Here is a 14785-nt window from a genome sequence, read left to right as displayed (position 1 = left end):
GTATTAACAATTGCTGCTACTTTTGTGTCATTTGCAACCTTGGTGCAGACTTTTTACTAATTTATATTGATCTTCCCCCAACCTAGCAAAGTGTCTTGCACATTGTCAGATCAGTAAGCAAATACATATTTATTAAATATAATCATTTTCCTCTCTACTTTTCATCTAGTTTAAATTTGATCTTTTTTAGACTTTTCTAAAGTTCCAAATAAATACAGAGTTCATTAATTCTTTAACTATTCATTGCGAGTAATAAATGGTTTCTGATGAATGAATCTCCTATTTCTAAGAGCTACATAATATCATAACAATAATTTATGGTACTCTTGGCAATACAAATTCTACATATTTTTTTCCTAAACCTGTTACATGCCAAACCCTTAGCTTTTGACTTTTTTTGCTCATTTGCCATTTTTAATCTTTTAAACAAATCATTGACGGTCCATTGCATTTGCCTGATGAAAATAAATTTACATGTTTTCCAGAATTATCATAGCACAGTTGTGCTGCATTTTAGTTTTATGCTATTTATGGCATATAACAAAGAGCCAGGATAACTTGATGAATTTCATAAACAAAAACCATCTTAGTACCTTTTTTTTTTTTTTAAATAATAAAAACCCTTACCTTCCATCTTGGAGTCAATACTGTGTATTGGCTTCAAGGCAAAAGAGTGGTCTAGGCAATGGGGGTCAAGTGATTTGCCCAGGGTCACAAAGCTGGGAAGTGTCTGAGGCCAGATTTGAACCTAGGACCTCCTGTCTCTAGGCCTGGCTCTCAATCCACTTAGCTACCCAGCTGCCCCCCCTTAGTACCTTTTAATTGATAGTTCATGTCAAATATAATTTATAGTAATATTCATACTTACATGCTTCAAAATTTTCATCAATGTGGTTACTTCCTTTATCAATACAGATTGTAAACCTCTCATGCATTAGTAAACCAAATCTCTGAGTTTCTGAGTTAAAAAACAATATTCCTGATGGCCAACTCTATAATAATGACCATATAATTAACAAATACTGTTACTGTATTTGCAGAGTCCATATTTAAGTCTTTCTAATTTGATCAAACTTTTGAGAGTGTGAATTCTGTTTCTACTGCCTTAGCTATAACCTAAGGTGTAGACTAGGTTACCTAAATCATCTCCAAGCCAGGAAAAAAAGCATTGGAGAAGGACTTCAGGGTAAAATCATGTAACTGTATGTACTGAAAACCAGTCAAGTTGTTTCATAGGGTGTCAATTTTATTCCATTTTAAGAGGATTATTCTAAGATATAACAAATACTGACTTTAAAATAGCAGTAACGAAGTGGAGATAGATATACTTATTTTTATATCAGCAATATAAATTAGCCCTCATTATCTACTATCTTTTATTATTATTGAGCTATACAATAATCTTGCCTCACCCTGATACTGATTTTTTCCCCCTTACTAGCACTTGGTATTGTACCACTCCAGTATGTCTTTGTTATGACATTTATTCTTGATGATGGAACAGGAACTCTGAAAGTATACCTAATGGACCATGTAAGTAACAGACCCAGTGAAGTCATAGTTAATTGGGAATATATTTACTTAGATTGGATACATTCTCTTCATTATTTTCCCCCATTATTTTCATTATCACTCATTTTCTCTCTCCTTTCCCTCAGATTGTTGTTTTGGGGGGTGGAATCTCAGAACATCTTAACCTCCTCCCATGCTGGGCAATTCACACTTCACCATCGAGGTCTCCAATCTAACTGACTTTTGGAGAGTCAAAATTGACTTGGTAGAGGGCTACACAGCCACCCACATCCATAGTGACTGAGCCAATAAAAGTTTCTGGGTTTAAAAAAAAAATCATTTGGATTCTAGATATCTTAGACCAGTGATGGCAAATCTTTTAGAGACTGTGTACAATACCCTGCCCCCCACTGAGTGCCAGGACCCCACAACCCCCTCTTATCCCAGACAAGAGAGGAAAGAAGCACTTCTATTGGGCTACTGGGCAGAGATGTGGGTGAAGTGAAAAAAATGTCCTTAGGCATGGTGGAGAGTAGGAAGGGAGCAGCTCTGCCCAAGGCCCTCTGTCTTTCTAGTAACAAACTTGGGGATGGCAGCATGAGTGCCCACAGAAAATGTTCTGTGTGCCATCTTTGGCATGTATGCCATAGGTTCATCATCACTGTCTTAGACCACGAACACTGCTGAACTTGCTTTATTTTTGGCACATGATATCTATTTTGTGAAGGTTTGAAAGGTTGTAGAGATTGTAGAAAATCTCATCTGCCGTCTTGCTCAGGTAATCTAAAAAATCATGTTTATCATTCTCATATAAAAATAATAATCTTTAAAGTTTTGGTTAATGAGAATTTGAGAATGCCAACTATTAGTGGAAATGTTATTGAAAGAGGAAAAGAGGAAGAAAGAAAAAGATATGGGGGAAAACCATCACTTCTTATCACTACTAAGAATATAAACCAAATAGAAACCATTAAATCCAACTATAAGTGAAATGACTACCTGCAAAATGGTCATATTCTACTACATATCCTCTGGAGGTGGTATTTAACTTAGCTTATTGGAAAATAAGTCATTTTGGTATAGTGGATTAAGATTGCATTAGAGAATAGAGTTCAAGAACCATCTTTGTCACATATTGACTTGGTTATCTTTAGCAACTTTTTAATTCTATAAATTGCAGAACAAGAGCTCATCTGCACTGGTAGAGAAAGTTTAAGGATCCTACCTAAGCTATGAAATATGAGGCTAAGATGAAAATAATTAGAGAACAAGAAGGCTACTTTATTAATAACTAGAGTTTAGGAGTACCAGGAAAGAATTCTGGAGGAGAATGGAAGGAAGAGCTTCTCTGTTTTCTAATACAGCAACAATAATAATTTAATACAATTCTAATAATTGTTTAATTTTTCTTTTACAAAGGTTCTTATATAAATAAGACTTGAAAATATTAATACTTTTCAGTTGAGATAAATGCTTCTGATTCCCAGAAAGCATTTGTAAAGAAATTGAGATGTCCTGTGGTTGTTATGTACCTAATAGTCATACCTTAAAGTAGAAAGCCAGAGTTTAAATCTATCCTATCATTAATTTTAAATTTATATTAAATTTAAATTGGGTTTTTTTTTGTTTTTTTAAATGATATAACCTAAAGTGCTCCAGATAATTTAAAAATGTTAAAAGGTCTGTGCATTAACTACATAAGGTGAATGTAGAATAAATATTTCCTTATGTTTTGGTCCAAACCTTTCTTATCTTTCTTCAGGAAAATTTTTTTCAAATTCCTGCATCAGAGATTCTGAACAGTGATGACCTTCAGAAAAATATGGAAATGATCATGTACATGCTTTGTCCTCCAGGGAAAAAAATTGGTATGCAATCACATTTTCAGAATTTCACTTTATCTTTTCAAAATGGTGATATATTATTTAGCCTTATGACTAGAGATAAAATGTACAAAATCTAAATTCATTGTTTGCTGGGAGCCATCAGGCCATGACGCCTTGACCAAGTCACCCATGGTAGCTAAGGAGGCCACAGAGTGGCCCTTGGCAAGATGTGACTGCCCACTCAATCCCCTTTGCATAACCTCTCTCATTAACATCCCTTACCTATGGAATTGACACAAATGTTATTCCCTCTAACCTCAGAAGGAATAATACAGGAGCAAAATATCTGTACTTTGTTTCCCCAAAACATCACCAAAAGATCAGACTCTCAAATCCAATCCCAAAAGACTACCATGGGTTAACTTTTACTTAGGTACATAATTCCCAGTAAAACCATAGCTACAAGCCAAGCCCAGAACTTTCCCACTCACAGAAACTTATTCTTATGAAGCCAGCATACAAATCAGTCATAAAGGCCCATACAAAATGTGCAGGTACACCAAACTTCATCATGCCTCAGTGACTTGATTCTTCCCCTTAAGAAATTCCCTAATAAACCCTGAAAAATGATCAATCTAATATTAAATCTGAATTGTGTTCCCACTACCTCGCGACCTCAATGATATGATTGTTGAATTATCTTTAGGAACTTCTGATTGAGGGGGCAGCTGGGTAGCTCAGTGGATTGAGAGCTAGGCCTAGAGACAGGAGGTCCTAGGTTCAAATCTGGCCTCAGACACTTCCCAGCTGTGTGACCCTGGGCAAGTCACTTGACCCCCATTGCTTAGCCCTTACCACCACTCTTCTGCCTTGGACCCAATACATAGTATTGACTCCAAGATGGACGTTAAGGGTTTAAAAAAAAAGAACACAAAAATCATCTGATTGATTATTTCTTTTTATTAAAAGTAATAAGTAAATTGTTTTGATTGTTTTTAAGCTCAAAACTCTACACAGGGTAATGAGAAAATTAAGCCACCTGTGATGAAAACATTTATCTTGTGTGAAACCTTTATTCTGTCAAGAATCTATAATCACAATACAAGAATATAGAATGTTAATCAAGTGATTTGTTAAAAGTTAATGTATCACTTTTCCAATTATCTCTATTTAGACATGTGTGTTAGGTAATGTATCTGTGTGTCAAAAATTGGTATAAAAATAAACATCAGGCCTGGGGATGGCAGAGCAGCTATCCATGTGCAAAGCATGCCCATGGCAGTAAAATATATAGATGTCTTCAATTTGTTATTTCTAGACTGATCATTCACCACCTGTTGGAAACCCCTGGAGTTGCGAGTGAGGTTGGACCTTGCCCATGGCAATTCTTCCTTGCTTTTATAAAGTTTCATTTTTATTTTATAAAGATGTTATTATAATATATAATCAGTTATTAACTTGAGGATTTTTAATCATCTCTTTCCCCAAAACATGTATCGTAGACTTTTACTTGGACTCTAAAAAGCACCTATTGTGTGCAAGGCACCCACCTAGAGATGCAGAGACAGAATATGAACTTGTCCCTTTCCTCAGTGTCTTTGCTCTCCAGATATGAAAGAAAAGTAGTTATCTAATACTTGAGTAAGACTCAAGTTCCGTTTTAGTTTTCTCTCCTGAGGATTCTCCTTTCAGGTAGATGTAAAAGAAAAAAGTACAACTGTAAGTTTTAATTATATCAGTCAAAAAGCAAACAATGATTACTGGCTCTTGTGTTTCAAGTACTACACACTGCTTTCAAAGAGCTTATGATCTATTGAGTCAATGAATCTATCATGGGGATGGGAGAGCACACTTCATAAATTCTTTTTGTCAAAATTTTTGAAATCTTTAGGTTTCCTGTTAAAGGATCAGAGTTTTAATACATGGAATGGATTCCTGGGTTCAAATCCTACTTCAGATATTTACCAGTGGGGTGACCTTGGGTAAATCACTTAACCTATCTGGGCCCCAGTTTCCTCATCTGTAAAGTGAAGGAATTAAACTTGATGTCCTTTAAGATTCCTTTCAGCTCTGAGTTTATGATCATCCAGGAATGGCATTGAATACAAATTCATTGTCAATTATCACACATCTTCAACATACCAAATTGCATCTAGCTATGGATCAAAGGTTAGTAGTTAGTTTATAAATTATTTACAGTCATGGAGGAGATATTTCATAGAGAATGTAAGACAGTTATCCAAGTTGCATCTTGAAACCTATAATGTATATAAAGTGTTTTGAAAACTTTTAAGGTCATAGACAAATGTAATAGTAAGTGAATTACATGGAGAAATGGAGCCTGGTTTATCTTCAACATAGATTTGGGTTTGTAAAGAGGGAAGGAGAGAAATGGGGTGCAAACAGGAAACAGGAGATTTTGCAAAAAGAGAAGTGTGCTGGACCTGACTGCACTGCATGCATGTGTTCTGAAACACAGGGAATGGATAAAGATGGACACCAGGAGTGACTGGGGGTCTCTTTGACTTCCTGTTGCTGTAACGGGTTGGAGTTGGATACTTCTCCCTGCTTGCTACCTCTGTGAGCTAAGGGAGGGGTTTTTGTTTCCTTTCCCTAAACAACTCAGATGTACTTATTTGAGGAAATCCGTCATTCCATGAGATCCAAAAGTGTTTCCTGTCTACTGAGAGAGAGTTCCCTGCTGCTCTGAAGATCTGTGCCAGCAAGTCAGTATACCTATCTGTGGTGGGAAGGCCTGAAGCCATTTTAGGCCTAATCCTGAAAGGGTTGATCCCTACTATAAAGGGTTCACCCTAAAGCTACTCTGAAAGACTATAAATCTTAACAAAGGTTATCTGGAAAGATTAATAGTGTCAGGTAGTCAGATAGCCAGGAATTTTAGATAGAGTAGGGATTTAAGGAGCTTGGGAGAAAACAGAAGAAATCCCTATGTGGGAATTGTAGAGGTGGGAATTTAGCTAGAACTTTAGTGTTAGGGTATCCTAATTCCTTAATCCTCCCTCCATCTTACCTTGGTTCAAAAATAAACCCTGTCCTGTTTTGAAATCTGTCTGGAAGTTTGAGTAGCACACTGGCCCCGTGATGAGACTCACAGGCCTCTTCCCTATGGGGTACCAAGGAGTCAACTAAACCTTGTTATCTCACCATTAACAACATCAACCATCCAGTATATTCACTTATTTCAGGTTACATATGCCAGTTTTCAAATAATTAACAATCTGCATTTAAGAATATTTAAAGACTTTGCTAACAATCTCCATTTAATAGACTTTCCTATAAATTATACAACTTTATTTATTTTAGGGGTTCATAATATAGTGCTTCAAAAAACCTTAGAAGTTATCAAGTCTAATTTCCTCATTTTATAGTTGAGGGAAATGAGTCCTAGAGATTTGTGACTTGCCCAGAGTGTCTGAGGCAGTATATGAACCCAGTTCTTTCCAACTACAAATGCAGCCCACCATCACAGCCTCTCAAAGCAAAGTAATTCAAATGTGATGGTAAGAGTGCAATATTAATAAAACAGTAACCCACAATTACATGACCAACTTTACTTGCAACTAGAGCTTGAAAAAAAAGTCTTCACAGGATGCTAGTGTCTGAAAATTTCATTATGATGTATTGGAATTATAATAGTTTTGCACAAATGCTTGGCTTAGGTATACCTCCATGCACCACTCTGTTAATCTAACTCAAAACTGCTAGATCTCTCTGAATGGAGAGTTTCATTTAGATTGGTCTAAGGCAGAAGCATCCATCGGCACTTAAAATGATGATGACTTATTTTGGAGCTATGAAAATAGTTACACCAATAGTGTTAATTTAGGAATCAATCAACAAGTGGCCTGCTGTGTGTGAGATGTTGGAGATCCAGGACAAAAGTGAAACAGTCTCTGCCAATGAGAAACTTTTATTCTAAAAGTAATGATAAAAGTGATAGGATATATTAGTTGAATATGTAGAAAGAGTTAATTTATGGCACTTGGCTTTGGGAAATGGCTACTACCACCTGTAACAGTTAAAATTTAGGGGAGACTGAGGCAGGTAGAAATTAGTTTCTCTCTGCAAGGAATATTATATTTTTAGAGGTTTATTGAAGATTAAGGATTAAAGAAAATACAGGATAAGGAAAACGTGCCTAGGCCAGAGAGGTCTAGACAACACCTCGCCTACATTATGGAAAGAGCCACGTCTGCCCCAAAACAGAAGTTCAAAAAAAAGAGCCAAAAGCTTTTGCAATCAGGTTAAATACCTTCTTGATCTCGGCCCAGGTGAGATTACAAAGCATTCTGGAGAAGTGGAGCAAAGGCTTGTGGGGATTGAAGTCCTGAATTCCAGGCCATTTTTACACACCCCAATCCAAAGTTTTTAATATAGTAGAAATATCTTTTTTTAACCAAAAAAAAAAAGTATATCACTTGATGTCTACAAAACCATTACATGTTTTTAGCAATTGTTTTGAATAAATTATTTTGAAAAAAATTTAACTAACTTTAAAAATACAATTGAACACTATTCTAGCCAATTGATATTATATACTTGTTGGTCAGCTATTACTATATTTGGTTATGCATTTATTTTTTTATTCTTAGTTTTAATTATTTTTTTCCCTAGGAGAATACCCCTGGTTGGAATGCTTCATCAAGTCTTATAACATCAGAAATGAAGTGGAGCAAGAAATCTGCTATCGAATTTTTGATACTGTAATTGCAGAAGATTTAATCTAAAATTTAAATGTGTATGTAATATAAATGTATAATGATATAATTATGTTTCTGAGATATAACTAACTTCATATATTATTATAATAAAGTATTCTGAAATATTTAGTGACTGTATTTTTATTGAAATGATTTTATATTACCAGCATTGCCTGTGAATTTGACTGTTAAAGATGGATTTATTCCTTAAAAATGCAAACCAAGCTGTCAAAATTAAGGACATTTTGAAGCTTCCCAAGAGGAATTTTAAAAGATGTTGAATGAGGAAGTTTAAGGAGTACATTTTCATTTAATCTTTGTAATACCTTCAGATAAGCTATTTTAGTCATGTGCTAAAAAAAAAAATTACAGTGGTTATTGTACTCTTTCTTTTGACCTGTCATTGATTTTTGCTCTCTTTTTCTTTTAAAGTAAAATCTACCAAGCTATTTCATTTCTTGCTTTAATGTTTATATCTACATTGTCAATGATTTTAGTACAACCATGGGTTTAGAAAATTTGATTAGCTCAAGTTCCTTTGAATGGTAGAATCTAAGTATAGCTCAAAGTGAATAGTGGATGATAATTATTTTGTAGAGGACTGGCTTAATAAAGGAATTTCTACTTAAAAAACATGTTAACTTAAGTGAACTATTCCCAAACATAATTGCCAGAGTTGTATTTTAGGAAAGAATTCTATATTTTTGCTGCACTGATATTGCTGGTTTTAAGGTAAATTCCCTCTTTAGACTATAATTATCTACTTTGAACTCTTTTTTTCTTTTTATGGCATTTTAAAGAGGATATGTTGATTATATAATTTCTTAGGAAATCTAATAGAATGAATGTATTTAATTTGAAACTAATTCTTGTTTACTCTTCTCTTTTTTATAGTTTTATTTAATCTTAAATTAATATAGTAATATAATTTCTGTGGAAGTCCACCATTAAGCATATCCTTGCCGTGGTGGAAAATTTATATTAAATTTTGTCTTCACAGAATTTTTTAAAATCAGAAATGGTCATCTTATATTAAAATATACATCCATTTATGTTTTTTATAGCTAAGGACTAAAATGTGATTATTGTCAACATCTTGCTAATATTTACTACAGTAAGGAAAATTTATTAATATTTAACAGCAATAAAATATAAAATATAATTGTGAAGAGCAATAAATGCATATACTATTTCAGTGACTTTCACATTGTAATGCTAATAAATTCGAAATACATATATAGTTTTCTTTAGTGATTTGACAAGCTGATGCTGGGTCTGTAAATCAGGGAACAATATAGAAAAAGAAATAGTCTTGGAGCTTAGGTTATGTCAGGGTCTGCAGCATATGAATGAGAAGTGATAGCTCCCTGCTCTGGATAAAAAGATATGTTAAATACCCTGTTGGCAAAAAGACTAGTAATAACAGACCATCTTTACAGACACCACCCAGATACCACACTTGGGAGATTGTCTTATCATCTTACCTGATAAGATCAATTTTTGTAAGCTGAGGTAAGTCTTGGCCAATAGCCACAGTCTAATGTCATGGTTTTAGTTAAATTAACTTGTTGCAGCATGCAAAAGATTAGACCTGAAGATTTAGAGGGAAGGGTGGGCTCTGGGTCTGGAACTTATGGCTAGGCATGCTTTCAGTAAAATTCTTTGGAATGGTGCTTCACTTCATGATACTTCAAACCTTGTTCTCTCCTATCTAAAGTACCTGAAGTGTGTGGTCCTCTCTCCTATTAGGGACCTATCAAATACCCTTTAGGTTTTCCTGGGGATGGCCTGAGAACAAGCTAGTGCAGTCTATTAGAGGACTCACTACTTAGAAACAACCATTACTTTTGTACAATGTGTTTTGCTTTCTGCATGAATGTAATAGCAGCTAACATAGTTTGGTCACATTCAGTCATTTTCAGTTGTGTCCAACTCATCATGACTTCATTTGAGACTTTCTTGGCAGAGATACTGAAGTGGTTTGCAATTTCCTTCTCTAGCTTAACAGATGGGGAAGCTGAGGTCAATAGGGTAAAGTGACTTGCCTGGGGTCATATAGCTAATAAGTGTCTGAAGTCATATTTGAACTCAGGTCCTCATGATTCCAGGGCCAGTGCTTTGTCTACTGCATCATCTAACTGCCCAAATGTGATTAACAAAGCATTTAACATATAGTTTATTCAGACTTATAACACTGAAAGAGTAGGTACCATTTACTCCATTTTTTCAACTCAAACCATTTCAGAGAGGTTAAGTGATATATGGTAGAAGACTACAGAAAAGTGACCCTTTTCTGATAAAGTACTTGTCAGATAAGGTTGTTGACAATTTAAGCAAAGAATACAGGAAGCTCTGAACCTTCATAGCTAGTTCTGAGGTCTAACCCTCCCACCCCTTTTGAATAAATCTTAAGATTATAGGTTGCAGGATCACATAATCTAGAGTCTATCTACATTTATTATGCCTCATTTTGAGGAATTGAGGCCCAAGGAATTTAAGTGATTTAATGAAGGTAGGGTTGTGCCGGTAGTAAATGGGAACTAGTGGTAGTCTCTCGGCGACCGAGAATGACAATTGTCTTTGTGCATTATCATCTATTGATGTACCCTCATGTGGCTTTGAAGTCCAAAGACTGAGGCGCAAAGTTTGTGGCATATGGGGCATGGGACGCCAGTTGTTACGGGAGGTGCGGTTGTGGCCTGGTGTCGGCATTCACGCACAACGGCAAGACGTCAACGTCGTTCATCTTCAAAGGTGGTGGCGGCATGGTTAATGTGGGTTCACCAGCTGTTTCTGACAGAGGCAGCAAGTTCTAGTTGCTTTGATGTAATGCCAGCCCACTTCAAGTTTGACTTTAGCTAATCCTTGTATCTTTTCTTTGGTCGACCTTGTTTCCTGAATCCAGCTGACAGTTCACCATAGAGCACTTGTCTTGGTATTTGCTGTGGGTCCATGTGGATGATGTGTCCCGACCATCGTAGCTGGGTTTTAAGGACCATTTCTTTGATGCTGGTGGAGTTGGCTCTGTCGAGGACTTCCTGTTTGGTGATACAGTTCTGCCATCGGATCCTCATGATTAACCGGAGAGAGCTTTGGTGGAATTGCTCCACAATTGCTGTTTCATGTGCTTCCAGTACAGTGTCCATGTCTCACAACCATACAGGAGCGAGCTGAGGACCACTGCGTTGTACACTTTGAGCTTTGTCGCAGTGCTTACACCTCTGTGTTGGAGGACTTTGGAGCACAGCCTCCTGAGTGTCTGGCTGGCCTTTTGGATCCTGGAATTAATCTCGTGGTCTAAGGACCCATCATTGGTGATGGTGCTGCCCAGGTACTTGAAAGTGTTGACATTAGAAAGCTGCATGCCATCGATTGTAATGCACGGCTGGTTAGTTGGCTTCCCTGGTGCAGGTTGGAACAGCACCTCTGTTTTGCTGAGGCTGATAGTTAGGCCAAACAGTTTTGTTGCTGTAGAGAACCTGTCCACAATGGTTTGGAGATGATTTTCTTGGTGGGCAATGAGAGCACAGTCATCTGCTAAGAGAGCTTCCAGGATGAGTCTCTCTGTTGTCTTTGTTTTTGCAGTCAGGTGGCGAAGGTTGAATAGTGAGCCATCCAGTCAGTATTTGATGTAGAAGCCCAGGTCTAGATCCATCACAGCATGTCGTAATACTTGGGTGAAGTATAGGTTGGATAGTACTGGAGTGAGGACACAACCTTGTTTCACGCCATTGGAGATGTTGAAGCGATTGGAAGTCTCTCTACCAGATAGAACTTCCCCTGTCATGTCGACATGAAAGAGCTGGATCAGTTTGATGAATTTTGCTGGGCAACCAAGCTTGCTAAGGATCACCCACAATATGTCCCTGTTCACTGTGTCGAACGCCTTTGTCAGGTCTATGAAGACAATGTTGAGACTCAGGTTCTGCTCAAGGCATTTTTCCTGCATTTGCCTCACCATGAAGACCATGTTGATGGTGCTACGATCTGGTCGGAAGCCACATTGTGATTCAGGCAGGTTCTGCTCTGAAACAGATGACAGGAGTCTGTTGAGTATAACACGAGCGAGGATCTTTCCAGCAGTGGAGAGTAGTGAGATGCCTCCATAGTTGTCACAGGCTGCTTGTGCGCCTTTGTTCTTGTATAGGGCTACAAATGAGGCATCTCTGAGTTCTGGGGGCATGTCTTCCTTTTCCCATATGCTGGTCAGCACTATGTGGAATGCCTGGAGCGCCTTTCCATTTAAGGCCTTGAACACCTCGGTTGGGATCCCGTCTTTACCAGGTGCCTTGCCTGCACTCATTTGTATAATGGCTTTTTGGACTTCCTCTATTGAAGGAGGGATGTCAAGTTGTTCAATGGTGTGGTTTTGGGGGATCTGGTCAAGGGCTCTTTGGTCGACTGAAGAGGGTCGGTTGAGAAGCTGACTGAAGTGTTCTTTCCACCTGTTGCTGATGCCTTTTTTATCTTTTATGAGAGTGTCACTGTCAGAGGATAGCAAGGGAGTGGTGGTGGCTTTTAATGGCCCATAGACAGTCTTGAGGGCACTGAAAAATTGTTTATAGTTTTTCATATCAGCAAAGCACTGGATTTCTTCTTCCTTTTTTTCACACCATCGGTCTTGCATCTTCCTGATCTCACACTGTGTCATGGCTTGAAGAGACTTGAATCTGTCCTTTTTAGGAGCAGAGTTTGGGTTATTTTGCCACTCCATAAAGGCTTTTTTTCTTTTTGCTCAGTAGGTCTTCAATAGCAGTATTGTTCTCGTGGAATCAGTCCTGGTGGTTGCGTTGTTTGGGGCCTAGGACTGCCTTTGATGTTTCCTTCACTGCATCTCTGAACTGGTTCCATTTCTCGGTTGAGCTTCCAGTGAGTGGTCCCTTGGCAGACAGCTTGTCATCCAGGCAGGACTGGAATGTTTGCAAATAAGATGGATCTCTAAGAGGACTCACATTGTAAAATGCGTGAACTGTTTGGGCACGTTTTGGATGGCAAGGTGCAATGCACATTTGAAGAGTCGCTCTAACCAATCAGGTGTGTTAGAGCACAAAAGACAACAGGTGTAAATGGGAACAACTGAGATTCAAACCCAAATCCTCTGACTCAGTATCCATTTTTATTCTTCCAAAGGGGAGAGGAGAGAAGCATTCACTCTTTAACTCCCCTATGGACATTACTAACCCCTTGTATATTTTATTAGTTTAGCTAGGTTAAAGTTTATTTAGAAAGTCTAAGAATTAATACCTGGGTGTGTTAATAGTAGTAAGTAATCTCCTGCTCCCCTTGCATTCCCTTATCTTTTTAGATAATACACCTGTTTATATAATTGGTTAGTGTGAAACCATCTGTTAACCTTCCCTTCCCTAAAAACTCCCTAATACTATATGGGGGCTGAGAGATGATGAGAAGTTGCAGCTGACTCCTAGGTTGTGAGTCTGAGAGCCTTTAGGAGGCTGTGCTCTCTGAATTTAAATCAGAGCAACACTTCTCAGAAGCCACCTGACTGACTGGTTGCTTCTTGCCCATTGGATTTCATAATCAGAACTTCTTTATCCCTTTTCCTTTGACACACAACTCTAGTGACTTCCTGGGAATGGACTTATTCTCCCTTCTACTTCGTCCAATTCTGTCTTATTCTTCTGAGAAAGGGTTTTGTTTAGATTTTGTTTTGTGTTTACATATTTTACAGCCTCAGTAAAGGTAAAAGAATTTCTGTTAAGAGGAAGCTTAGTAGTAGTTGAAAGCTGTAAAAATTAAAATTAATACATAATAATTTCAAATATTATATTTTATAAGATTTATTATTATGTTACTGGAAGTAACAAAATAAGGTAGTAAAATAAAACCATGCGTCCATGGCTAATTTACCCACTCAAATAGCCTACTCCACCAGTGCCCTGACCCAGGAAGAAAAGAGCACTAGCCATGGAAGACCACCCTATTTATCTCCTGTCTACATCAGCATGTATTGACAGGAAGTCAGTGGGCTCCTGAAAAATGTAGTTCAAAGGCACAAGATTTCCAATTACACAAAGCTATGATAACCAGTTGTATTTGTGTACCAGTCAACCTCTCTTCTGTTTTTTTTCCCCTCCACATACTTCTACCATAAAGAATGGCTTAGTCTATTTTGTAAACATCTCGGGGTATGTATGTGTGTTTCCACCAAACAGATCAATGATTCATTGCTACCACCATTCCCTACCCACCTGCTATTGGCTCTATCCATTAAATGTTTGACTCTATTCATTGATTCACCTCTCATGTTCCCAAAACAAGCCACCACTACCTACTCTGTAACCTAGGTCATGGATTGGTAGACATCAATATCTATAACCATCATTGGCTCCCAGTAAGACTAAAGCTGGATACATTTTCTTTAATTACCAGCATTTCAGAGCTCTGTAGAACTTTGAGATACTTTTATCTGAAACAATCCTTCCCCCATTTTCTCTGTCCTAAAATAATGTTCATTTTATTCTGTCTAGAAGAAACTAGATGGCAGAGTGGATATTGATTGGCGGACTTAAAGTCAGGATGATGAGTTCAAATCCAGTCTAAGATATCGACATACTGTGCAACCCTGGGCAAGTAATTGACCCTCTGTTTGCCATAGTTTCTTTGAACCTAAAATGGATATAATAGCACCTACCTTCCCTAGGTGTTTTTGATGATTAAATGAGACAAAATTTGTAAAATACAGTGCTTAGCACATAGTAGAGGCTT

General features: G+C 37.3%; 1 protein-coding gene across 4 annotated transcripts in view; it reads left to right on the top strand.

Annotated features, from left to right (window-relative positions):
- POT1 (protection of telomeres 1) overlaps positions 1-8188 on the top strand; it is a 126056-nt gene extending 117868 nt beyond the window's left edge. For all 4 annotated transcript variants that reach the window (XM_007504248.3, XM_007504250.3, XM_007504249.3 and 1 more), the window contains exons 19-21: positions 1442-1533; positions 3275-3380; positions 7974-8188. In XM_007504248.3, the coding sequence (XP_007504310.1) occupies positions 1442-1533; positions 3275-3380; positions 7974-8086 (311 nt within the window). In that variant the 3' untranslated portion in view covers positions 8087-8188. The remainder of the gene's footprint in view (positions 1-1441; positions 1534-3274; positions 3381-7973) is intronic.
- The last annotated feature ends 6597 nt before the right edge of the window (positions 8189-14785 follow it).

The sequence above is a fragment of the Monodelphis domestica genome, chromosome 5 (genome assembly GCF_027887165.1).
Source record: "Monodelphis domestica isolate mMonDom1 chromosome 5, mMonDom1.pri, whole genome shotgun sequence".
NCBI classification, from domain to species: Eukaryota; Metazoa; Chordata; class Mammalia; order Didelphimorphia; family Didelphidae; genus Monodelphis; species Monodelphis domestica.
This window is presented reverse-complemented; position numbering and strand designations above follow the sequence as displayed.